This window comes from Monodelphis domestica, chromosome 8 (assembly GCF_027887165.1).
Source record: "Monodelphis domestica isolate mMonDom1 chromosome 8, mMonDom1.pri, whole genome shotgun sequence".
Taxonomy (NCBI): domain Eukaryota; kingdom Metazoa; phylum Chordata; class Mammalia; order Didelphimorphia; family Didelphidae; genus Monodelphis; species Monodelphis domestica.
The window spans coordinates 191,702,462-191,730,025 of NC_077234.1; the positions used below are offsets into that span (position 1 = coordinate 191,702,462).

The 27,564-nt window shown below is 35.8% G+C and overlaps 1 protein-coding gene across 3 annotated transcripts in view; it reads left to right on the forward strand.

Moving 5' to 3' along the window:
• Positions 1-27,564, forward strand: part of ST6GAL2 (ST6 beta-galactoside alpha-2,6-sialyltransferase 2) — a 111,780-nt gene that overhangs the window by 54,616 nt on the left and 29,600 nt on the right. For 2 of the 3 annotated variants that reach the window (XR_008913839.1, XM_007500962.3), the window contains exon 2: positions 14,643-15,604. Coding sequence is in view for 2 of the 3 variants with exons in the window: in XM_007500962.3 (XP_007501024.1) it covers positions 14,643-15,604 (962 nt within the window). In the remaining variant the exon portion in view is untranslated. 3 annotated transcript variants of the gene reach the window in all.

A 27,564-nucleotide genomic window follows, 5' to 3' on the forward strand; every position in this document is an offset into this window, starting at 1 on the left:
CTTTTATTATGTCCACAAAGGAGACTTCTGTTGTACAACTTTTTCTGGCTTTGCATTATAGTCTTTAGCAAGAATGCCAGTATTTCTATAAAACTGTAGATTTCCTGATCCGGTTGCAGGTGGTCACAGACTAGCAGAGACGAAAGAGCTTTAGAAGCCCTGCAGTCATTTCCTTTCCTGAATAAGCACTGCTTAATAACACATTTCACAAAAGCTCATCCAGGTTAGCCTTTGCTGGAAGACCACTAATGTTGGTGAACTCACAATATCCCGAAAGAATTCATTCCATTTCTGGAGACAGCTGATTGTGAGGAAGCCTTTTCTTATTTTAGCCTCTGTCTGCCTTTCTTCAACTTCTAACCCTTGACCTGGTTCTGTTCTCTGGTATCAAATAAAACAAGTCCAATTAGGGTTCCACAAGAGAGCCCCTCAAATATCTTAAGGTGTCTCTCTTGACCCCCATAAGTCTTCTGTCCGTACTAAGCATCCCCAATTCTCCTTCAACGGATCCTTATAAAGCATAAGTAAGGGGGTCAGCTGGGTGGCTCAGTGGATTGAGAGTCAGGCCTAGAGACTGGAGGTCCTGGGTTCAAATCTGGCCTCAGACACTTCCCAGCTGGATGACCCTGGGCAACTTGACCCCCATCATTCTACTCTTGGAGCCAATACACCGTATTGACTCCAAGAGGGAAGGTAAGGGTTTAAAAAAAGAAGAAAAAATAAATAAAGCATACATAAGTCCGAGGCCCTTTACCATCCTCGTTGTCATCTTTTTCTGCAGGCTCTGCTTCTTAAAATGTGACACCCAGAACTAAACTCAGTACTCCAAAGGAAATCTGATCTCTCCAAAGACAGCAGTGAACTACCAAATTACCACCTCCATATTTCTCAATACTGTGCCTCTCAGTAGAGACCAAGAGTCACTTTGCTATTTTGGTTTCCATGTTATATTGCAGACTCATATTTAGCTTAATTTAAAATGAAAAACTTTTTTTAAAGTAAAAAATTTAATTCAAAATTTTAATTTAAAATAAAAAAAACATACCTATTGGAGGATAGGGAAGCTGGTATTTTTTTATTTATTTTTTATTATTTTTTAATGATTTTTGTTTTTTTGTGATTTTTTTATGATATTATCACTTTAAAGTTTTGACCTAGTTTGGCTCTTCAGTGCCAAACATATAAGACATAAGATCACATATAATTGTAGGAATCCATTTATAAATAATCAAAATTAATTTAATTTTTTTTCATACTTATTGCCTTTGGAAATTGAAATATAAGCAGAAACACAGTTAATTTTTTTAAACTAATTTTTCCTTTGATTGACTTGCTGTTTAATCATTACCTGAGATTTTGGCCCATGCTGCTTCTTTTAGGAGCCGAGTGAATCAACTTCAGAGAATCATTTAAATTGTTAGGAACCAAACCCAGTATGAACAAACTTAGAGGGCTCCCCAGCTACTCTGGATACGGCGAACCCTTCATTTTTGTGGCCTTGTGTCACTCATGTTATGGCGTGTTCTAGGTGTTTTAGGGTCTTAAATACCTACTTGATTTTAGCGTATTACATGTAGACCTCCCTCCTCCCCACCCCAGAACACATACACTGTCAGCATCTCCAATGACGTTTCTCATTTGAGTCTAGCAACACAAAGGGAAGGCAGTGTGGGATGTTTCCCAGGGTAGGTGGGAGGTGAGTGAGAACCAGTGCACGTGGCAGTATGTGTCCTCTTAAAAGGTTACTCACCCATCATCTACATTTTTACCCAAAAGTTCTCTTAAATTCACCTGACCTCTGACAGGTATGTAAGCTGCAATTTTATTAGCTATTATAAGTATGTTGAACATAGCTTTCAACCTTGTCAGTGACTAACATTTTATACAAAGTATCGATGTCTAAATAACAATGAATTTGAAATAAAATGGATAAAAACACAAAAAAAGATAAATAAAGCAGATTATGTGTTTTAGGAGATAAATATACTCTAGCCAATAGGCAGTGTTTTCATGTCTGCACACATAAGAACAATTTATTATCATCATTTCTACTTATTCCCGTCAACAGCACCTGCCAACTGATTGCAAAAGTTCTTTGATGCTAAAAGTCATCCAGAGGGGCCCATGGATACCTTTCTGTGCTTTAGAAATGGTTTCCCATCTGTCTTGCTTCTCTGCCACACATTCCTGAATACACTAGAGTTATTTGACCAAAAGAGGCATTTCCACCTTCTGTATCTTCAATAAATAAGTGATGGAGAAGAGGGTGGTTTAGCAAAATTAAACAACATATAAATTAAATCTGATATCATATATATAATGTCCCACTCTCCATCTGTTTCCCTCTTCATCAGAATTGTTTTTACATTTTATTTTTTAAAAAACCCAAGCCAATTTAGTTGATTTCTCTTCCAAAATTCTATGAGGTTTATTGCTTACTTTTATTATCTAACATTGTTCTTGGATTTTCTCTTCTGTTATTATTCTTACTATTCTATAAGTGCTGCTCACTATAATACCACACACGATAGAGCCATGTAGATATCTTTTCATCATTGTTCTCTCTCTCTTTCTTTTAAATTCCTCTTGACCAGATTCTTAAGATTGTAGAAGGATAGAATTTTATTAGGCCAGTGCAATGGTTCTGGGGGACTGATGATGAAGAATGCTATCTAACTCAACAATGAGAGGAGGAAGGTGAATTTTCTTTTTTGGTTGGGCCAGCATAGGCATTATCATTACATAGTAATCTTCTTGATCTGGCATGAATAAGTCTGTCCAATAAGTCTATCTTTGTTCTACCATGGTCCATCTCCCTTCTCTATAAGAAGACCCATATTGCTTATGGTTATCTCCAAAAGTTCTGTTGTTTTCATTTCATTTCTTTTGGTCCACATTTCTCCACCCTCCAACCATTTTTTACAGGTGACAATTTCCTTCTAGTTTCCATCTTTTCCATAATTGAATTAGATAGTTCATTCTTTCAAGGAATACTTCATTCCCTGAAAACCTGTAGATTGCAGATGAATTTTCCAAGTACTTCTACTTTCTCCTTCACTTGTAGTAAAATTGCATTTTGCATATATATAAATGTTACTTGGAATCACCAAAAATCCAGTCATACCCTATGTACTATATTTAGAGCTCTATAAAATACTGATTACCCTTTATAGTTGTATGATGGGAGCTCCATTGTTCATTGATGTATTTTTGGTAGCTCTTTTGGATAAACCTGATGGCAGACTTCTATGGCATATTGGATATTTGTCATGCTTTTTAGGCTTTTGAGTGAAATATAATTTTTGAAGCTTAATCTATTTGCATGACATCTTCCTTTAATTGATCTTCTCCCAGCCTTGTTTAATGGGTGACAGAAACAAACAGAAAGCAGTCCACCATTAGAAATCTGATTATCTTATTAGATCTACCTACATTGTTCATTCTTTCCCCTGATCTGCAGGTATCTCCTCGTACTTTTCTGGATGGTAAGTTCTTTGTCCCCATTCATATTAGACAATCTGCTTCATGAATATTTTTTATTGTTTTTATTAGTTTTATTTCTAATTATTATTATTCAGATAGTGATATTATATATAAAATATGTTAGTCACTAACAAATCAATCATAAGGGATTCATGTGAAGATGGGGGGCCCCCAATTTATTGCATAGACATCAAACCCAAGGCAAGAGTGCAGGAGTATATAGGAATCATCAGACTTTGGTCCATAAGGAAACATGCAATTATCAATGTGATCTATCTACCTTTTCAACTTGCTGCTGATCTCTAATTATAATTCAGTATTTCAGTGGAAACTGGGCTCTCTCTAGGGCATCTAGTCCAAAACAGGAATCATTTATCCTGCACATATTCTACCACACAGATAGATCCATACTATAGCATTAGAGAATTTAGAGCTGAAAAAAATGTTCTCATCATTTAGTCTAATTGTGTCCTTTTGCAGATAATGTAACTAATGCCCCAAGAAGTTACATGATTTATCTGAGATAATGCAATTAGAAGGAGGAAAGAAGAAAGGAAGGAAGGAAGGAAGGAAAGAAGTGAAGGAGTTAAGGAGGGTGGGAGGAAATAATAAATAATACAGTAACAAATATTATTTTTTATATATTTTAAATCTAATATATAAAGCATTGTTGATATACTTTAAAAAAAGAAAGAAAACTAAATTATCATTGTTAAAAATGAAAAAGGTGAAAACACCACCAATGAATAAATTAAAATGATTATTAGGAATTATTTTGTCCAATTATATACTAATAAAACTGACAATCTGAGTAAAATGCATAAATATTTCTAAAAATATAAATCATCCAGATTAAGAGAAGATGGAATAGAATACTTGAGAATTATTATCTTAGAAAAGGAAATGGAACAAACCGTAAATGTGCTCCTTAAGAAAAAACTCAGCAACCCACGGATTTACAAGTCAATTCCATCAAACATTTAAGAAACAATTAATTTCAGTACTATGTGAACTTTTTAAAAAATAGGCAAAGAAGTTCTGTCAACTTACTTTTATGGACAAATATGATTTTGATAGCTAAAAAAGGGAAAGTAAAAAACAGAGAAATAAAATTATACATCAATTTTCCTAAAGAATAGCAATGCAAAAATTTAAATAAAAGACTAGCAAGAAGATTATAACAACAAAATCACAAAAATCATACACTATGACCACATTGGATTTATATCAGCATGTAGAACTCATTCAGTATTAGGAGGTAAACAAAAAGTCTTGGGATGTCATTTATCACCAATATTAGGTGTTTTATCTATTCATTTTGAATTAGAAGTGTTATCGATAGTAGTAAGACAAGGAAAAGAAATTGAATAGATAAAAATATGTAATGAAGAAGTAACTATCACTCTTTGAAGAAACTATAATGAAATTCTTAGAGAACACTAGAGAATTCACTAAAAACTAGTTGAAACAATTAACAACTTCAACAAAGTTTTAGGATATAAAATGAGCCCATAGAAATCATTAACATTTCTATATATTGCTAGCAAAATTTAGCATGAAAGATAGAAAGAGAAGTTCCATTTAAAGACACTGCAGAAAATATAAAATACTTAGTAGTCCACCTCCCAAGACAAATCCAGGGATTATATAAACCCAATTACAAAACTTTGCACACAAATACAGCTAAAATAATTGGATAAATATTAATTGCTAATGGGTGGGCCAATTCAATATATTAAAAATGACAATTCAATCTACATTAATTTACTTATTCAGGGCCAGGTCAATAAAATTACAAAATAATTATTTTATAGAGCTAGAAAAAAATATCAAAATTTATCTGGAAGAACAAATGATTAAGAATGTCAGGAAAAATTCAATCAATACCTTCCTGGATTATTGCTCTAATAAGACTGAACTCTTCATCACTGAGACCTTGAATCTAGTTGATTTCTTTTGGCCTTTTAATATGCTCTCATTGTGAAGCAGCCATTTGGTGAACAATTGGTCCTTCAGATAATGACCCTGAGTGTGACTTCTTTTGGTAAATCTAGTGTGGAGAACACAAAGCTCTGCTTAACACACACACACACACACACACACACACACACACACACACACACACACACAAAAAAAAACAACAACCTCAAGCTGTCCTTTTTATTTTTTGATCTTCTCTGAATTTGCTTAACAATGGATAGGGGAGTGATAAAAGGAATTCATGAAGAGAACTTTTGTGTTTGTATTTTGAAAAGTCTGGATGCTCACTCCCAGAAAAAGGAGCCACTTCTAAATGTAGACAATGAAGAGACTTTAAAAAAAGTGACAGTAACTAGTTCTGAAAAACTTATCAAAAGAATGAGATTTCTGAAAGCTTTAAAATAAATGTGAATAAATTCTCCTTTTGGTACCCACAGCAAATCATTTTTATTTACATTCTTAAAATAAATAAGTGTTCTTGGGGTGGTTTGGGTAATTCTTTTATACATACCCACATGGAACTAAGGTGTTTTTTACAGAAGTTTTGGTTGTATGTGTTATTCTTGCTTAAGCCCACAAAAACCTGGCCAGATGGTGAATTGTGGGTTAGACACTAATCAAGGGCTGTATGTGTGCTTGCGTGTGTGTGTGTGTGTGTGTGTGTGTGTGTGTGTGTGTGTGTGTGTGTGTGTTTAGCTATCCCATTCAAGAGAAGTATGGACAATTTAAGTCTATAAGACTTACACATCTTCTTTTAGTATGGAAAAATACAGAAGGAGAACTTCATAGTGTTAAAATAAGCAGTTTGCAATGCTCAGTAAACATTAGCCTGATCTTTTGTGAAAGCCTTTATATTTAATATTTTTTTAATTTGAGAGCTTGTATATATGTTCAAAAGCTTGCAACTAAAAAAAAACCCTGAATTTTATAGAGGAAAGGACTCTGCTCATTTGATTAATAATATAGTTCATATTAATATGAAGTTTTTCAGTACAGTTTCCTCTAATTCAAGAAATGTTTATACTGTGCAAGACTTTGCTAGTTACTGGGAATATAAAGACAAAGCAATTTACAAAGGGTTGCTATCAAAAGCAATATTATTCCCATTGTATACCTGAAAAAATTGAATCTAAGAAAAGTTGAGTGAATTATTCCTAATCACAAGACCTAGTTTATCTAGCAAGTAGCTTAGACTAATGAAGAGTTTAGCATCCTTCATCATGCTGCTTTTGAGGAATCAAACTAAAAGTATTGTGTGTCCTAACATCATACCACTTTGTTAGTGGTAGAGTTTGAAGCAAAGTTCTTCCTTCCTGAAACTAGAATTCTTTCCATGGTTCCATGACTTCTCATTGTTAAGACTCAGAGGTCTCTAAGGTCCTTTCTGGCTCTTAACCTATGATCCTGTGATCAGTTACAACAATATGCCTCTCTCAGGATTATCCAAATGTCATTTATTAAAATAAATATAAATAAACTAAAATTAATTAAAATTAAAAAATTAAAATAATTCATACTTATGTAGTACTTTAAGGTATAGATTATGCTTCTTCTATATTTTATCTTTTGATCCTAACTTCAACCCAGTATAGCAGGTACTTATTACCATTTTACTGATGAAGAAACTGAGGTTTGGAGAAATTAATAATGTGTCATTACATATTTATTATGAGAATCCATTTCCAGTTTTCTGATTGCTAAGACCAGTGTAATTTTCAGACATCACACGATCGTATTTTTCATCATGTTATTTCTTCACTTAAATGCATACTTCCAAATTAGCCATATAACTAAAGAAAAGCAAAAAAATGAGAGAAAATAGTGTATCAATTTACATTGAGTTAATCAGTCCTCTCTTTGGGGATAGATGGCATTTTTTACATATTCTTTGGAATTTCTTAGATCATTGTATTGATCAGAGTGGTTCATCATCATTACAACATTGCTCTGTGCACAAAAATTTCCTAGTTCTTCTCACTTCACTTTGCATCAATTCATATAGTTCTTGCCCTATTTTTTCCTGAAACTATTTTCAATTTTTTGTCACCACAAAAAGAGCTGCTATAAATAATTTTGTCCATATAGATTCTTTTTCCTTTTCTTTGATCACTTTGAGATTATTTGGTGTTTTTTTGTTCGTTCATCATTTTCAAAGAGGACAAGTGATATAATGGGGTGATGTCTTGATTCAACATGAACAAAATCCTTAGTCTCACTCTCTTTTCCAGAGACATCAAAATCCAGTGGCAAGACAAAAGTCAGAATGACTGTTGCTGGTCTGGGATGTACTTGATGGCCATAGCATCTTCAGTATCTGACAAAACTCAAAGTGCTACCCAGTGCCTGCATCAGCCATCTTCATGGCAATCGAAACAATTCATTCTCATCTGCCCATTCTTCACATGCTATGGATATACATCTTCTCTGTCTCTTTGTGGTACATACTTAGGAGTGGCATTGTTGAGTCAAAGAATTTGCATAGTTTTATAACATGGAGTGACTGAGTTGCTTGAAGGGACACTTTATTTACTATTGGAGGTGGTCGATGATTACTTTTATGTTTCCCTTTTTATGCTTCTCTTGAAGCTTGAGTTTGAGTGCCAAATTTTCAATTCAGCTCGAGTCTTTTCATCAGGAATGTTTGAAAGACCTCCAGTTTTTCTCCTGAAGGATTATATTCATTTTTTTGCTAGGTAGGCATTCTTGTTTGTAATCCTAGCTCCTTTGTCTTCAAGAGTGTCCTACTCTAAATCTTCTATTTCTTTAACATGAAAGCTGCTAAATCTTTTGTGATCCTGACTGTGAATCCATGATATATAAATTGTTTCTTACTGGCTGCTTACAATATTTTCTTCTTAACCTGGGAGCTCTGGAATTTGGCTATAATATTGCTGGGGGTTTTTGTTTCAAGATCTCTTTCGAGAGGAATAAGTTTGTCCTAAGAATAAAAAAGATACTTAGAAAAAAAATACTCTAGAACAACTAAGAGAGAGAGAGAGAGAGAGAGAGAGAGAGAGAGAGAGAGAGAGAGAGAGAGAGAAGGAAAGGCAGACAGACAGAGACAAAGAGAGAGACAGAGAGAGAGTGTGTGTGAAATGATTGGAAGAGAGGGAAAATGTTCAAATAGGCCTAGAATGCTGATTCATGAATTTTAAACATTTTCTGAACACTGATGAGTTGTCATGTTAGAATAATTTTATGATGGATTCTAAAGTTGTATAATATCTCAGCTATGTGTATAATCTCTTCATTACAATACTGAGGATAACTCATCAGCATTAGTCACTGAAAACTATTCTCAGCAAGGAAGACCTACATAAATTTAGGCTTAAGAAACAACCATTCTTTGGCATTCAGAGATAGTTATCTTAGCCTAATAGTGCTCTTCTTTTTGTAATTCATTTGATTGACATTATAATATCTAATAAATGTTTACATTATTCTGAATAAGATAATCTTCACTGACATATGGAAGAATTATATTAGTGTTGCCCTCAATATTTAACAAACATTTTAAAATATACATTATTATTTGTGTAAGTTAATTTCTTAGACATTGAGGATTAAAAAATGGAATTACAGACTTTCTCCTTAAGAAACTTATCAATTTATCAATTGACAATAGTCAATCAAAAAGTATACATTTAGTGCCTAGTATGTGGCAGGCTTTGGGTATAGAAGCACAAAGAATTATTATATCTCCATTTCTATGAGTTTATATTCTAATGGGAAAGACATGTAGGAGAGAGAGAAAACATGTATACAGATAAAGTGAGAAATTTGCAGTAAACTTACTTTTAATTAGTAGCAATCAAAAAAGATTTCAAAGATGGTTCTTGAGCTGAGCCTTGAAAAAAAAGAGTAGAATTTCAACAGATATCTGAGGTGGCGAGAGGTAAATTGTTTGGCTTTTTATTCTGAGGGGCCACTGCAGTTTTTAAACAAGAGAGTGAAATGATTAGAATTGTGTATTGAAAGTATATCTTGGGCAATTTTTTAATGGATGAATTAAAGTCAGGAGAGCTTTAGCAAACTATTGCTATGGAAGAACAGTTTTTGACTTTAGAAATGGGGAAAAAAAGCAAGAGGTATAGGAAATGTGAAAGAAATGTGAAAGATAATTTTAACTTTAATTAATCAGGATGTGGCGACTCAAAAATAAATGAGAGGACTGATGAAAAATCAAAGATGTCTTCAGTTTTTAAATGTTGTTTACTGATTGACTGCCTAGTCACCAGTTTTCTGTCTAGTTCTGCGAACAGATTTCTATATATCTGTCTGTAACAAATTTCTCTGTATAAGACTATGTTAAAGAAAAGTATTAGTTACCCTATTTTAGTCCCACCCTACTCCCAACACATAGTTTCTTCTGTCTGACCATTTATTTCTTGTCCTGGGTATTTATCTTTGTGCTATCAGAGTAATACAGCACTTAACAACAACAACAGTACTCTTACCTTCTGTCTTAGAATTAATACTATATATTATTTTAAGCTAGAAGAGTGGTTAGAGTTAGGCAATGGTGGTTAAATGACTTACCCAGGGTCACACCGTTAAGAAGTATATGAGGCCAGATTTGAAGCTAGGACCTCCCATCTTTAGGGCAGCCTCTCAATCCACTAAACCACCTAGCTTCCCCCTAATGCAACACTTTTAATGATCCTACCCAGGCTTTGTGAACACAGTTTTTTTCAGTTGCTTATTATTTAATTATTTTGCAAAGTATTCTCTTAATTGGCCTCTTAAGTTTGTAGTTACTCTTTTTCTAGATCTGGAAACAAAGACTTTTGGAATATTAAAAGTCAGATCATCATTATGTGCTGAGGCAGTTATCCCACTCTATTCTATTATTACAATGCATGAAGCACCACATAAATTTTAGCTGATGAAAAATACTTCTTATATTGTAATACTTGTTTCCAAGGAGCTCAGAGTAATTTAACCTCACTTTTCCTTCTATTTCACATTTAGGAGTGAGGGAGAAATGGGAGTGAGAGAGAGCAAGAGAGAGATCAGGAGAGAATGTTTAATCCACAACCTCACTTTGGCCAAACAATTTAAGTTAGGAACTTAAAGTGGAAAGACAAACTGCATTCAAATACTGTCACTGAAGTTGGCTTTCTGTGTAAATTTGGTTGTCATTTAAATTCTCTGGATCTCAGTTTCTTCAATGATTAGAGAGAGAGAGAGAGAAGAGAGAGAGAGAGAGAGAGAGAGAGAGAGAGAGAGAGAGAGAGTTAGACTTAGAAGTCTATTTCATACAATCTTATTCTCATCTCTCTCTGTCCTTTAAATTATTATCTTCTCTATAGCAAACAGCAAAAACAACTCATTTCATAATTTAGATTTAAGCATTTTTTATTAAAAACTATTCCATATGAGTTTTAATGAGTTTCTACTCTGTTATATAAAATTTTATTGACACTGAAGTGAAGTTACTCTACTTCCTAGGTGGAGTAACCATTTGGTTCTGGAACAGGGACAATTGTTCAGTTGTAAAAGGTCAGCAAAAACAATTGAATCCTAAGTTATTGCCCCTTCATTGACTAGAATGGAACAATTATTTCACTTAGAAGATCCAAGCTTTTTGTTTTATTGCACATTGGTTTTACATTCAAATTTTCTCTTTACAAATTTTAAAAAGCAAAGAAACAAAAACCTGACCTTCTTACTTAGTAAGAATTCTTAAGACAGAAGGGCAAGAGCTAGACAAATGGGATTGTGACTTGCCCAGAACAAATGTCAGGACCATACATCTAGGACCACATATATGAAGCCAGATTTGAATGTAGGTTCTCCTGACCCCAGGCTTGGCACTCTGTTTACTCTACCACCTATCCACCCCCATTCCTATTCTCTTTCTTTAGTCCTCCTGTGCTTTTAAGAAAGTATACATATATGTGAATTTATAGACAGTGTGTAGGCATATATTTATATCTATCGTTTAGAGAAAATCTGTCTATTGTCTTTATCTTTCCAACTGTATTGTATAGAATTTTTTCTACTGAGTCTCTCTCTCTCTATATATATAAGCATATATATGTATATACATATTCATATCCATAATGTAAAATTGAAGTATATATACATATGAATTTGCACAAGAAAAGGAAGTTTCTATGTTTGAATTCCTCCTAGATTTTCCCCCAACACATCTACAAACAGTACACAAACACACATCCATACACCAAGTTTGTAAATAACCTATTAAGACTTGTTATACTTTTTTAAGCTATTAGAGTTTTATACATTCAAATGAAGGGTCCCTTCCAAAATGTTCACTTTGGAAGACAATACTTTTGTTCTAAGGATGCTACCATTGATCAAGATATTTCAGGAATGTCTAACTAAAATTTTTCTTTTGAGTCACTTAGAGGAAACCCAGAAAACCTTGTATCTGATTATTTTAATTACTTCCTCATTTCTTCTAGGAATTCTAGTTGACTTTGTAGCCAAGCTGTGTTTTTCTTAGAATTTCTGCTTGTGAGTGTTTTGGAGGGTTTTTTGGTTTTGTTTTCATTTTTTCTTTCTTTCTGGATTTGTGTGTTGGGATCTCTATCTCCATAATATGTCTTTATCTTCAGAGGTTTTTTTGCTTCATTAGGATTTTGTATTATGGCTAGGCTCGCTGCCCTTTTGGAAGTCATACTGTTGGGTGCTTATTTGGTCCTGGTTTATATTTTCTTGAGTTTTATATTCTAAAGGATCTCAAGTGTAGTCCAGTTGGGGGACAATCTAAACTTTTAGTGTACTCTAAGTAGTTTGATGCATAATGAATGATATATAATTACTGAATCCCTGGTCAGAGCTATTCAAACTCCTAATCCCAGTTTGGATAAAACAATAAACTTTCCTCTTATTGAAACAGCAGGAGATTGCTATTGCTCCCAGCCCCAGTAATCTAGCTTAAAGGCTTTTTGGGTTCTGAGGATGCATGTCTTCCCTTTGAACTCCTTGCCTTTGTCACTCAGCTACAGACATCAGCCCTAGTCTGTGGGCTGAATATAACCCTACTTCCAGTGCCAGCAGTCAGAGCTGTTACTCACTTTTGTTCTTGATCCTATCCCAATAAAGAGCCCCAGAACAGACCAGGTGTCAGTTGGATCCATTCCTGCCCATTACAGGTTAACCCGGAGGCTACCTACAGGTCCCTTCCTTACTCTAGGCTAGATCCAAAATCCAATTCTAGGTTCAGAAGGACAGATCTGGTGTCTGGCTCCTGTTTCTACTCCCTGAAATGGTAATCTGCCTCTTTGTATTTTCTCTTTGGATTTCCCAACTCAGATTGATGCTTTTTCTAAATCTTTGTTAGAATACACATGAGAGAAACTGGACTATGTTGCTTCCTCCTAATTCACCGTCTTGGCTGATCTCCATTTATGATTACTTTAGTCAGGTTCTAGTTTGTTTATATATATATATATATATATATATATATATATATATATAAGTATCAGCTGGGTTTATCACCTACTTTGTTCAACTTGTTGACAGGCTTGACTCTGAATGATGCATAGCAAGTTCCAAAAACAAACCAAATCTGCTTTCAAATATCTACTACTGTTTAGAATATTTAAATGAACTCTCAAAGAGCAATTATAAAAATATATATATGTGAACAAAAATGATGGCATTATTGGGATAAGTGAGTGGCCTCCAAAAAGGACTCTTTTGAAGGAGCCCATATAACTTTGAGTATATTTGTTTTAAAATAGTTTTGTTACTTAATTATGGCATCTTATATGCCTATTAACTAAAAAATATCAGAGAAATGAAGCAAGGGCTTATGTGTGTGTATGAATATGTATGTGTTTGAGTATTTATGTGCATGTATACATGCACTCACAAACACATAGAAATAATGCTGTGCCCAAACAAATAGTAATCTGGAGCATCATCTCCAGCCATTCCCACAACCAAAGCCTTTGGGAGACTATTGCTAACATCAGCATATAATTCTTGAAACTTGAATTCTGTGTGAGAGAACTGAGCCTCTAAAGATGGAGGCAATTTTCCAGAAGCACAAATTTGACCACTTTATTTCCCCCAGTGAAATTCCAGTGGAAGATTCCCTTTTACCTCTAAGGTCAAATAGAAACACTTTTGTCATTTATGGCATTTTATGACCTCGTCCCTTCTTATCTTTTCAGTGTTCTTGTATATTCCCTCTCTTTGTACCTTGTAGCTAAAATACACTGCTGTAATTGCTCTTCCTTAAAGACAACACTTCCTTTAATCTTCGTGCCATTGCATGGACTAACTTTCATGCATACAATATTCTCCCTCCTCCTATCATCTTCTCCTTTCAAGACTCCCTCACTTTCTTCATGACTCAATTCAGATTCTACCTTCTACAAGAGATGGTCTTAGTCTCACACACAAATCTCAGGTTCTTCCCTCTCTAAGGTTACTTTTTAATTTATTCTGGATCTCCTGTGTACCTAATTATGTACATGTTTTTTACCTTATTAACAATTATGATAGTTAATATTTATAGAATACTTGCTTTGTGCCAGGAATTTTGTTAAACATATTTGTTTAATGACAATATATTATATATATGTATATATATAGTAGCCCTTATTATATAGATGCTTTTATTATCTCCATTTTACAGATGAGGAGACTGAGGTAAAAAGATTAAATGATTGGCCCAAGATCACATAGTAAATGTCTTGGGCTAAATTTGAACCTCAGTCCTTCTTTGCTGAAGACCCAGTGCTCTATCCACTCTACCACCTAGCTATCTCATTTCACAGAGCATAAACTCCTGAGGAGAGATTGGGCTTTGTTTGTTTGTTTGTTTTGATTTTGTTATCTTCTGGACTTATTCAAAGGCCCAATACATAGTAAGCACTAAATAAATCCTTGTGCTTATGAACTGACTGAATAGCAAGCAGGAGATAAAGGTTTTTTGAAAATGTATTCATTATTTATTTAATGATTATTTAATTAATTAATAATTAATTATTATTACTTAAATGGGTAAGGAAAAAGAACTTATCTCTTCTACTCACTTCCAGTAAGTAAGAATGTTTCCATGCAAATTGTGAGAGAAGCTCGGAGAAAGATCTGTGGTGCTTGCCCTTGGTCAGCCCATCATAATGTGTCATTCTCCATCGTATCTTTGTAGACAAGTGCTCAGTGGACTTCTACTAACCTCTGATGTTGTCCGGCAGGTTGCCTACCACGACTTCAGGACACAGAAGTGTTGATACGGGCTCTGCCATGAAACCGAACTTAAAACAATGGAAACAACTAATGCTCTTCGGGATATTTGCTTGGGGTCTCCTTTTTTTAGTGATCTTCATCTACTTCACAGATAGCAACACTGTGGAGCCAGTTCCGAGTTCCTTCTCATTTGTTGAAACTAAAAGGATCCTGCCTATTCAAGGAAAACAGAGATCAATCATGGGCGCCATGCATGACCCATCTTTTTCTGCAACCATCGATGGGAATGAGGTGCTTCTCAACGGAGATCTTTTTGATTCATTTAACTCAGGTCCCAACAGTCTTCAGAAATGGACTGAAATGAAAGATGGTTTGGAGAATGAAGAGTTTTTTCCTTCTCAGATGAGAAAAAAATCCCCACGCATTTTTTATCAAGGGGAGGATGACTATTTTTTTACTATGGGCCAACCTATGTCACACAGCCATGGCCAGCAGATGGTGAAGTTCATCACCCTCAGTGAGGAGGACCAGAAAGGGGGCATCAGACACAATCAAAAGAGAATTATCTCAAGGCACAGGAGAAGTCAGTTGCCCCACAATTGGGATAGACTTTATTCGACCATGTCTAAGTCCTTTCTTTACCGACTTTGGAAAGGAAATGTCTCTTCAAAAATGCTAAATCCACGCCTACAAAAAGCAATGAAAGATTATCTTACCACCAACAAGCACAGGGTGAGATTTAGGGGAAAGCGGAACTCCAAGCTGACAAGGGAACAGCTCTTGTGTGAGCTCAGGGACCGAGTAAGTGTAAGGACCCTGGATGGGAAGGAAGCCCCCTTTTCAGACCTCGGCTGGGAGAAGCACGTCCCTCAAGAGCCCCTGAGCAAACTGTATCCTCAGGGTTTGGGTAGCTGTGCAGTAGTCATGTCTGCAGGTGCAATCCTGAATTCCTCTCTGGGCGAAGAAATAGGTGAGTTCAGAACATTTTTCACCCACCATTTTTTCAGCAATGATTGGGTAATTGTTCTGTGTTATTGTTTGAGACACTTGAGCTATCTTAGAACAAGGTGACCATAATAATGTTAGCAGACACTTAATTAATTAAGTCCTTTTTCCTCATTAAGACATTGAGCTGTGAGCTCAGCAGAAGCTAGAAGGGATCTCAGAGGCATAACAACAACAACAATCATCATTTAGTTCTATAACATTTGTACATCTGCAAAATACTTTGCCTATGTTATCTCATTTTGACCTCATTTGGGAGATAGGATCTATTATTATTATCCTTATTTTGTAAATGAGGAAACTGAGGCTAACAAAGGTTAAATGATTTATTCATGGTCATATGCCAATTAAGTGTCTGAGGCAGGATTTGGAACTCGGAATCTGATGAGTAGGAAAAACCCAATAATGTTAGAAATGTCTTGGTCCCCAAAGCACGGAGTTAATGAGTATCATAAGCAGATCTGGACATAGGTCCTCTGATTTTAGTGTCATGTCCGCTGTACCAGGCCAAAGAGGTAAAGGCATTCTCAGAGTAAAATAAGCAGCGAACATGAGGAGCATGAAGGGGAACCCTCCAACCCTGAAGAAAATAAGACTTATTCCCTCTTCTCTTTCCTTGCCCCAACTTTGGGACTCACAGTGGAGTAATGAAAGGATGGAAAGGAAGTATTTGTGTTCCCTGGTCCCTCAGAACTCTTTTCACTGTTGACCACAGGCTTAATTTCCCTTCGAAAACAAGGCTATATTATTGTGGTTAGATGTTCAGACTAAGCCTCCAAAATTTGTATAACTCATGAGACATTCTAATCATGGGACAAACAGGCATGGGGACAAGAGCACAAAGATTCTAGAGAGTAGCGACACATAAAATACATTCATTGTAGGTGCAGCATGGGTTAAAAAGACTTCTGGGGGCTAGCTGGGACCAGGAATCTAAAAGTCACTGTTTATAGCATTTTTCCACAAGAAAAATGAATTTGTGGTTCCAAACAACCGACTTTTGAATGATTCTTGGAACACAATCCTTTTACAAATTATATTGCTTGTGTCGATGTTATTACATAGACACACACACACAGAGATATAGATGCACAGCTTCTGTCCAGAGTTTTCCTTTCAATTTCCAACCTATTTTGTTTCTTTCTTTCCTTCAATAAACATTTATTCAGTACCAATCAGTTGCTAAGCCACCATGAGAAATATTTAAATGAAACAAATGCTGCTTTGTTAGAGCTTACAGTCCAGCACAGAGAAAAGATACCAACAGAGATGGGAATGATGCACAATATTACATGATGATGGTGAAGGAAGGGGTAAAAAGGAAGGTGGTAAATGAAGTGAAAATGAGAAGGTGGGGAGGTTGAGAAAAGCATCATGGGAAAAAGTCATTATATTCTTTCAGTTTTAAAGGATGGGTAAGAATTCAGAGGCTTATGAAAGGAGAGAAGGTCACCTTATAGATACAAGGAATAATGTGAACATGGAACCAAGGGTAGAAAGAGCACAGGATGGAAATTGAGGTAGAACTTGGCTAGAATATAGAATGTGTGGATATAACCTAATGCTGAAAAGGTACCAGATTGGGGAAGGTTTTAGATGCCAGATGCAAATAAGTTTAAACTACTCATGAGTATCTGGGAGTCACTGATGATTGTAGAGTATAGAAATGATTTGGCCAGATTTAAATATTAAGACAGATTAGTCAGGACCTATGATGAAGGCTAGTTTGGAACCAAGGGAAAGTAGAAATAGAAAAAACCTCTTAAGAGGTAACTAGAACCGGTACTGGGGGGTGGTGTTAGTGGAAATAGAGAGAAGTGGACGAATTGAAGAGGTAAGTTGCAGAGGTGAAATCGATGGTTATTTGGTAACTGATCCAACGTGCTTTGTAAAGCACCGTGACTATGTTATCTCATCTGATCCTCAAATCAATGCTGTGAGATGGATTCTATGATTATCCCCATCCAACAAATGAACAAACTGAGGCTGAGAATCACTTGCCTCCGGGGCTATGCGGATAAAAAGTACCTGAGGTGGGATTTGTAGGTCTTGACTCCTCTTACCTCCATCATCATATCTACCACCCTGCTTTGCCTTTCAGGGAACCACAATCTTTGTTCGAGGTAATCCATTCTCCTCTTAGTCCCTTTGGTTCTGAAATACCCCCATTTAGTACTAACAGCATTCAGCCAGATACCATGACACATTGCTACATTGCAACTAAACCAAATGGTACGTTCATTTATAAAGTGCCAGTTTAAATAAAGGAAAAAGTCATCACCTGCTTACTATCTTTCTGATCTGACCAAAAGTTTGAATCTAAGGAAGAGATTTATCTATACCTTCTTCTTTTTTAAAAAATTTGCATAAAATCCCTTATCTTCTGTCTTAGAATCAGAAGTGAATATATTGCTAGGCAATGGAGTCACAACAGGTAGGAAGTGTCTGAGGTCACATCTGAACCCAGGATCTTCCTTTTCTAGGTCTGGCTCTCAATCCATTGAGCCACCTAACTGGCTCTACCTATACCTTCTTAATAGGTTTTTCCTATGTTCTGGGATGTCCTTTTAACTAAAATCAAATCAAGGTATCCTCAGTTTTTTTTTCCCTTTTATTTCATAAAATAACCAATGATTTGAAAGTTTCTGGGGCTAAAAGCAATCTTGTTATTCCTTTTCCTAACTGAATACTAACTGTAATGAAAAAATAGAGATTATGATGTTATACTGTAATGCCAAATTATTCATTTCTGTTCATATTTGAAACTCTTTGCGTTTTATTCAGATTAGTTTTCCATCTTCCATCTGACTCTGAGTCAGAAAATCAGATCCTCTGATCTCAAAGGGGAACCCTGAGGCCACCTAGCCAAATTTTTGTTTTACACAAGAAGGAACTGAGGAACCAGAGAGGTGAAATTTTGACCCTGAGACATAAATGTTGAGAGCCAACATGAGTTATTGGGAAGAGCTAGGAAAACTTGGGTTCATCTTTCACCTTTGACATTGAGATATATTATAGCCCAAGTGTAAGCAAGTTTCTTAAAACTATGAGCTGTTGTGGGGCAGGCTTAGAGATAGAGAGTCCTGGGTTCTATACTTCCCAGCTGCATGACCCTGGGCAAGTCACTTAATCCCTATTGCCTTACTGCTCTTCTGCCTTGGAACCAATACAGAGCATTGATTCTAAGATGGAAGGTGAGGGTTCTTTCTTTCTTTCTTTTTTTAGTTGCCAAGAAGTTCCTGATATGTACTGACAGGAGATTCCTCATTTAGGAATTTACCATATCAGTGAAATCACAGGGTCAGTCCTTATCCCAAGACTCCGATTCCTATCCTCTCTCTCCATTTCTCTTGAGTATATCACCCTTTTCCCCATATCACACCTTATATTATTTCATTATCTCTCCAGTCTCTTCTCTAGTCAGAATTTAGAAAGGGGAAAATGGAAAGGATCATGGAGGCACAGAAACACTTTCAAGTTTTATCTCAGTCCCTTTGGTACCTTGGCCTTAGAACCTGGGAACAGGTTTTAATTTTAGGCATGCCACTAATTCATAGTACAGCCTTGAGGGAGTCAGTTTGACTTTCTGTGTCTCAGTTTTGATCTATAAAATGGACATGATTGTACCACGCTGTCCATTTTAGGGTTTGTTTGTTTTTTTCTTTTAAGAAAGAGCTTTGTGACTCTCAAAGTGCCATCCAAAAAGGACTATTATTACTGCTCTTCCTGATTAATCATTGGTAGAATTGCAGTATCCTAGTTAGATTACTCTTTTTGAATCCTCGTATGTGTATGTATATTTTTAAACTTTTCAGTTTTCTCTAGGTTCCTTCAAACAAATCCTTCTAAAAATTCTCTGTACTAGTCCCTTCCTTTCCCACACACTTTCATATATGTATATTCTCTATATGTGCATACATATTCAATGCTTAATTCAATTTAAAGATACCGGGAGGGTTTTATTTCTGTTAGTCAACAGCTGTTCAACAGTAGATTCTGGAATTCCCCTTTCTCTCTCACCACAGACAGAACACCCATGGAATTTAATAATAGCTATAAAACTCAATATTTATGTAGTCCCTTCCTCCAAAGAACTCCGTCCCTTGAACTATGTGGTCGAAATCAATTTTATAACCTCCCTCCAGGAAGCACGTAGGTATGGGGGAATCAGGTTTGATGTTCTCTATTCGAAAGCGAAGGATGGAGGCTGGGTAATTGAGAAGCAGAAGTTCCCCAAGGTCGTGGTCATATAATATATTGATGGCAGAACTAGTATAAGCACCTGCCATTCCAGTCTATAGAGAAGCCTCTAATATACCAAAACCACAAATCTGATCATGCTTAGGGAATCTTAAAAAAAAAAAAATTAAATTAAATTCCCATTATCTCCCCAAGTGAAACCCCACATAAATGAGGTTCTTCCATTGGTTGCCCTTGAGCTCCCTCTTGTGTTTTTTTTTTTTACACCAGGGATATAATTTGAAAGTTACCTTTTTTCCCCTTCCAGACTGAGTCAGACATTGTAATTGTTTTTGAAAGGAGAAAAGTGTAGTTGTAAACACCATCAACTTGGAGAATATGTTATTTTAAAAGCAAACAGAACTGTTTTGGCAACATGGAAATTCTTTCCCCGTGTCATAAGATGTTATTTTCCTCCATAATATATAAACAGTAATCATTTGTTAGCCTTAGCACCTCATCTAGCAATCGTGGAGAAAGGAATGATGAAGGAGTGAAGCCAGTCCTTGCTCACTCTTCAAAAGTGTTGAGCTAGAAAAAAAATTAGATTGCAGTTTAATTAAGCGTCAGATTGGCATGCGGAGGGCAGATGTTTAAGGATTTCACAATTAATGAATGGTTGATGCCAGAGCATAAAGGCATATAAAGCATCCTCTTCTGAGAGGATTGGGAGAAAGTAGGAAAAGCAATGGATTAGGAAAGAGGAAGCCTGACCTTTGGTCTTGGCTCTGCCTCCAGCTAGCTGGATCATCTTTGGTAAGTCCTTCGCTCTCCCAGTCTCTGATCCTCTCTCTGTAAATAGCCCTTGCCCCACTTTCCTTCCCAGGTTGACTATGAAGATTTAAAGTTTAATAGTTGAGATTCCATTGAAAGCATAATGATTTACTAATACAGAAAAAGGCAAGCCATTAGAGGAAGTTCCATATCAGCAGAGCTTTCTACATTGACAAAATCACAGTTCCAAGTCAAAAAAAAATGTCAGTATCATTCCAGGGTTGTTATGGGGCAGGGCTGTGCCCAGTAGCCTACCTCCCCAGAGGAGAGGAGCAGTGTTACAGCAGAATGGTTACTGATTTGGAGTCCGAAGACCTGGTTTCAAATCTTGGTTCCATCTCACTTGGGTGACCATGAGGGAATCACTTAACTTCTCAACCTTGATTTCCTCATTTGTACAAACTAGATTGCTTCTAAAATCCCTTTCAGCTTGAAACCTATGATCCTAAGTTATTGTACAGAGTGAATAGCAGAAAACTAAATTCTAATTTTTCCCGAATTATTAGCTGGTCAAGTAAGGTTTCCTTGTGCCTTTTCTCTACACCTCTATAGCTTGGATCATTCTATTCCTTCTTCCTCTAGTACCCTCACTACTCCTCATTAGCTGTTCAGTTCTCTACTTTATTCCTTCTAAGAGCTAAGATTTTCTCCGTTCATGTAAACCTAACCAAGTAGATCTTGGCTAGAGCTGAAAATGTATCACCCTTTGGTCAAACTTCATGGTGAATCTTGGCATCCGTCATGGCAGACCTCAATGTCTCATTACCAAGGATATACTTTGAATTCTTAGCCATCCTTTAATGTTCAACTTAAATGCTACTTTCTGCCTAAAGCCCTTCTTGATCCTTTAATGGCCTTCCCCTCTGACTTTATAAAATATGTTGCTTTTCACATTTCAAATGTACTTATTAATATTTTTACATTCTTTTCTTCTCATTAAGTTAAAAACTTAAAATCTTGAATTTTTATTCTAAAAACCATTTTATTCTTTCCTACTTGTCATGCAAAAAAAGAAAAAGAAAAAAGAAGAAAACTCACAAAAAAGGCACAAAGCAGCAAAACAATTTCTCTCATTTGCCATCTCCAAAAACGAATGTCTCATCATATATCATTAACTGTGTTTCTGTTTGATTCCCATATTAAGAGTGTAACGCTCAATGAAGGCAGGGCACATTTTAAAGAAATTTTCTCTCTCCCAATGTACACAGTAGGCACTTAATAAGTATTTGTTGAATTGAATTTGAGTGTAAACCTGGAAGGATTAAAGAATACTTTGTAAAAACTCTTCATTTTACAATTGAGGAAACAGAGTCAGAGAGAGGTGTGTATGAGTGTGAGTATGTGTGTGTGTGCATGTGTGTGTGTGTGTGTGTGTGTGTGAGAGAGAGAGAGAGAGAGAGAGAGAGAGAGAGAGAGAGAGAGAGGGAGAGAGAGATTGAGAGAGGTTCAGTTCTTTGTTTTGTTTCCTATGCTAATTCAGTGTTCTTTCTTATTGCCTTTTGCTATCAAAGACACAAAAAGATATGATTCTTCCTTTGTCTATTTCATAGCTTTCCTTTTTGTGCATGGAGTTTAGATATGAAAAAAGACAGAAAACGTGGATGCAAACTGGGGGAGTTAAAAGAGGTCTCAAATATTTATTTGGTTTTTAAAAGTTTTTAGTCTCTAAGTGTAGTACACTTGCCCCATCAGTTCTAGCAGTCATCAAGGTCAACAAATAACCATGTGCCAGGAAGGAAATTTTGTCTCTTCTAAAAACAAACTTCACATCCTTTCCTTCTCCCCACGGATGTTTATTTTTTTTTAACTATCACTTTGCTTTTGTATATTAATAGATAGCATCATCATTCAGAGCCTCATTGGAGAAGATTCCAATAATTATTGTTATCATTGAGTCATTTCAGTGACATCCCCAGTGACCCCATTTGGGGTTTTCTTGACAAAGATCCTGGAGTGATTTGCCATTTCCTTCTCCAGTAATTGACACAACCATAAAAGACAAAGGTATACTTTCAGATTTCCCTCTTCCATAGCAGATAATAGTTTTCTTTTTTTTATCTTCACCTGATGCTAATCTCAGGCAACTATAACTAGAGAAAAAAAATAAATCCCTATCAAGAGAACCTGTTATTTTTGCCTCTACACTTGCCACATATTAAACTTTTAGTGATTCAGATCAATATCAACAGGCCATTTCTATGTGCCACTATATAAAAAAGGTCTTGGATGACTTAAACTACAAAAGTAGGTTTAAGAAAGCTACAGTTTAAAGCTCAAGAATGTATAGTAAGTCTGCTGTGGGACAACTTCTCAGGAAATTAAATTCATAAGAGGTATGATGACTTACATTTATTCACTATATAATTTCTTTAATTTTTTTCCAATGATTCATGTTTTCTTCCCCCTTTCCCAGCAATTCCACTGGTTTATACATTTATATATTATCACTCAAACCCATTTCCATATTATTCATTTTTTTTTGTAAAAGAGTAATTCTTTACCACCAAAACCCCAAGTCACATTCCCACATAAACAAGTGATAAATCACATGTTTTCTTCTAAATTTCTACTACCACAGTTCTATCTCTAGATGTGGATGGCATCCTCTCTCATAAGTCCCACAGAGTTGTCCTGGATCATTACTAATCATAGTGAAGTCAATTACATTTGGTCATCCCACAGTGTCTCTGTGCATGATGTTCTCCTGGTTCTGCTTATTTCACTCTGCATCAGTTCATGTAGGTTTTTCCATTTCTTATAGAAATTCATCAATTCATCATTCCTTATAGTGCAATTATGCACCCTCTAATTAGAAATACACCCACTGAAATCTGGCCTCAGTCACTTCCTAGCTGTGTGACCCTGGACAAGTCACTTGACCCCCATTGCCTAGCCCTTACCACTCTTCTGCCTTGGAGCCAATACACAGTATTGACTCAGTATTGGCTCCAAGACGGAAGGTAAGGGTTTAAAAAAAATGCACCCACTGCTTGAGAACTGTAGGTATTTTAAGCCGAGGCTAGACTTGAGGAAGTAATGTATAATAGCATAGCTGAAGACTGGACGCCTGAGGCTATACACTTCTTACTCTGGCTCCACCACCAACTGGTCATGACTTTACCCTCCTGGGCTTCCGTTTCTGAAATTGTAGAATGAAGGTTTCTGACTAGATAATCACAGAATGTCCATGCTCAGAGGGACTTTAGAGACAACCTGAAATTAAAGAAAACTTCCACTATAATTAAAATTCTGTGACTTTATATGGCAGCAAAATAACTGATCAGTTACACTGAATCAATTTGTTGGGGAAATCCATCACTAGACTTGGTTGTCTTTTTTATTTAGATTGAATGTTTAGTGGGTAGACTACAGCTGAACTCCTGAGCCTAACCATTATATCTAACTTCTAACCTTCCTATGGGAAAACATCAGCCAATTCAATGCAATGCAGTACAAAAAAAAATGTATTAAGCCCCTGCTATGTGCCAAAAACAGTGCTAAACTGTGGAAATAATGAAAGAAAAGAAGGAAGAAAAGAAAGAGAGCAAAAGAAGGAGAGAAAAGATGAAAGGAAGAATGTAGGAAGGAAGAAATGAAAAAAAGTTACAAAGAAAAGAGAAGAGAAAGAAAAGAAGAAAAAGAGATTCTGTCTGTATCCTCAGGTAGCTTATGATCAAATGGACAAAGACCACCTCTAAAAGGCAACTGGAGAGTGAGGATGGGAGGGGGTTGATACTAGGGAGTACCCAGTATAGGAATATCATAGTCCATAGAATTAAAACTAAACAGAGTTGCAAATAGAAAATGGAAGATTGGCTGGAAGGTCAAGATCCCTATTCTCTATAAAAGATGACTTTGGGAGAAGTTTTGTGCTCTACTCTCCAGCCTTCCAATTCAAGAGGGAAAAGTGGCTGAGGAAATTAGGAAGGTGCTGGGTATCCAAAGAGGAGCTAAGGATATGATGATACTTCCCTTTATCAGTCCCCCCCCCCCCCAAGAGGGAATCATGTTCTGAGAAATTCAAACCAAGTGAAGCTACAGATTCCCTTGAAGACTCAATGGGTAAAGGGGCTTAGAATAATTTACTTAAACTGGAAAAGGGCTGAGACTATCTAATACAACTTCCTCACTTTTTTGAGACCCTTAGAGGCTAAATGGCTTACCCAAAGTTACACAGATAATAAGGATCTGAGGACAGATTTGAACTCAGGTACTTAAGACTATAGAGCCAGTGTCATTTCAATTGCATTGAATGTGGCATTAATGACCTCAGAGATCAGGATACTAGAGTAAATATATGTTAAGATTCCAGCACCAGAGAACTATGTAGCTCAAGGGACAGAGTATCCAGCTTGGAAACAGGAGGTTCTGGGTGCAAATATGCCTTAGATACTTCCTAGCTGAGCAACCCTGGGCAAGTCACTTGACCCCCATTGCCTAGCCCTTACCACTCTTCTGCCTTGGAACCAATACACAGTATTGATTCCAAGAGGGAAGGGAAGGATTAAAAAAATAAAGAAAGAAAAAAAAGAAAAAATGTTTTCTTGATGCTCTTATTTTAGGTACCTTTCTTTCACTTTCTATGTCTCTTGTCCACTCTTTCCTTCTCTGTAAGACCTTCCTCTATAACAAATTGATGCAATAATCCAAAATATATTACCTTTTTCTGAAAATGCATGATTCATTCTATACCTATTGTTGTCTACTTCTTTCTCTATTGAAAGATGAGAGACATGTTTTAACATGATAGATTATTTTATAAGAGGAAAAATCAGCCCTGAAATTCTACTGTATAATTAAAAGAGTCCAAACTCTTTTTACTACAATCTTTATATTTTTACTTGTTCATGTCCAAAGGTGACTGAACTATATGGGGCAACTGGGCATCATAGAAAACACAAACTGACTTAGGAGTAAAATGATCTGACTTCAGATTGAGATTTTAGCCAAGTTGCTTCACCTCTCTGGACCTCAGTTTACCCATTTGTAAAATGAAGACATTGGCTTAAATTGTGTCCAGATTCCCCACTCTGATTCCGATAGCTGCACCTAGAAGTGTGTCTTACACTTGCTGAGAGATTTAATAAATGACAGTTTTCTTTTTTTAAATATCTCTTAACACCCATTAGGAGGCACAGTGAATAGGCTGGAACACCAGGTTTGGAGTCAGGCTCATCTTCCTGAGTTTAAATCTGGCCTTGGACACTTAACTAGATGTGTGGCCCTGGCAAGTTACTTTACCCTGCTTGCCTCAGTTTCCTTATCTGTAAAATGAGTTCAAGAAAGAAATGGCAAACTGCTCCAGTATCTTTGCCAAGAAAACTCCAAAGAGGGTCACAAAAAGTCAGACACGACTAAAACAACTGAACAACAAATCACCTAGTTAATGGAAGAATTGGGAAACATGTCATTGAAATAAAGTGAAAGGAGCCATACCTTGGAGAACAGATCAAGCCTTTTGAGCCAAAGTATATAATTGCTTGATATGAAGTACTTTCAGCATAAAATCATAATGGGGAGCCTTTTCATCTTCCCTGAAGTTAGACTAGAAGCTGTAAATTTGCCTTTTACTGAACAATGATGTTGAAATATCCTTTTCATTTTCTTTTGGCATAATCGTCAATTTCAGGAGTATACTAAAATCAGGTTTAGTGTGAGTTTCAATTACAGTTTCAAAAACACTAAATTATGGAAAGGCTAAATTGAAAAGTTTAATTTCTCAATGAATAAGAGTACAGTGGATAAAGGGACAGCTTTGGAGACCGAAAATTTTGAATTCAGATACCACTTTGGACAGTATTTTATGACATTAGGCAAATAATTTAATCTCTCAGTGCTTCACAAAATCTTTAAAGATTCTAAGTCACAGAGGAATTTTTAATCTGTATTTCTACAATGGAACTTATATACATTGATGGAATCACAAGTGTGGACCAAAAGAAAAGTGTGTAGCTCAGTTTAGATCTGTAGTTTATCAAAGTGTAGACAATGAACCCCTACATGTCCCTGAAACCCCTTCATGGGATCCACAAAGTCAAAATTATTTTCCTAATAATACTAAGATTTTATTTTTTTATAAAATCTTTTCTCTCTTTTCCAATCATATATCTATGTGAAGCTGTTTCCATCATATATTTCAACCAAAACAACATATTGCAGCAGATTGAATAAAGAAGCAAATAGGAGAATCCACCTGTATTTAAGCGAGACATTAAAAAGATTTGCAAAAATATGTGAAATTATGTTACTCTTTGCACTATATTTTGTTTTAGAAAATATATTTTTCTTTAAAATATGTTATTTATTAAAATAATGCAATGAGATCTATTATTTTAATGGATTTTAAATTGTGTAAGTTTTAATTTCTGACATGTTAAATATTAGTTATATTCTACATAAACACAGGTTATTTGAGATGCCCAAGAATTTTAAGAGTATATAGGTTTGCACCATAATCAAATGTGACTAAAAGTTCTGGCTGTACCTTTTTAAGGGGAGGGAGTATGATACAGGACAAAGAATACAGTACTTAGAGTCAGACTGGATTTATTCCCAGGTCTGCCACTTACTACTTCTCTAGCTTTGGACCACTCACTACGTTTCTCCAAGTTCTGGTTTTCTCATCTTTAAAATAGAAAATTTGGACAATAAGATATCTAAGATCTCTTCTAGCTATACATCTATGATCGGCCACAATTAGCCTGCTCAATGTGTAATTGAATAAAAAGAATCTAATAAATCAATTCATGCTCTTCCTCAGGCAGCTTTCCTGAATGAACTATGTCCTCCAAGTCTTTTGGTCATGCATGGGTCTGATGGTTTGCAGGGTAGAAGGCAGAGAGGATCTAAGCCACAAAGTCTCAAAATTTAAAAATTCAACTACATAAAGTATGATTAATTTTAAAATGTGAA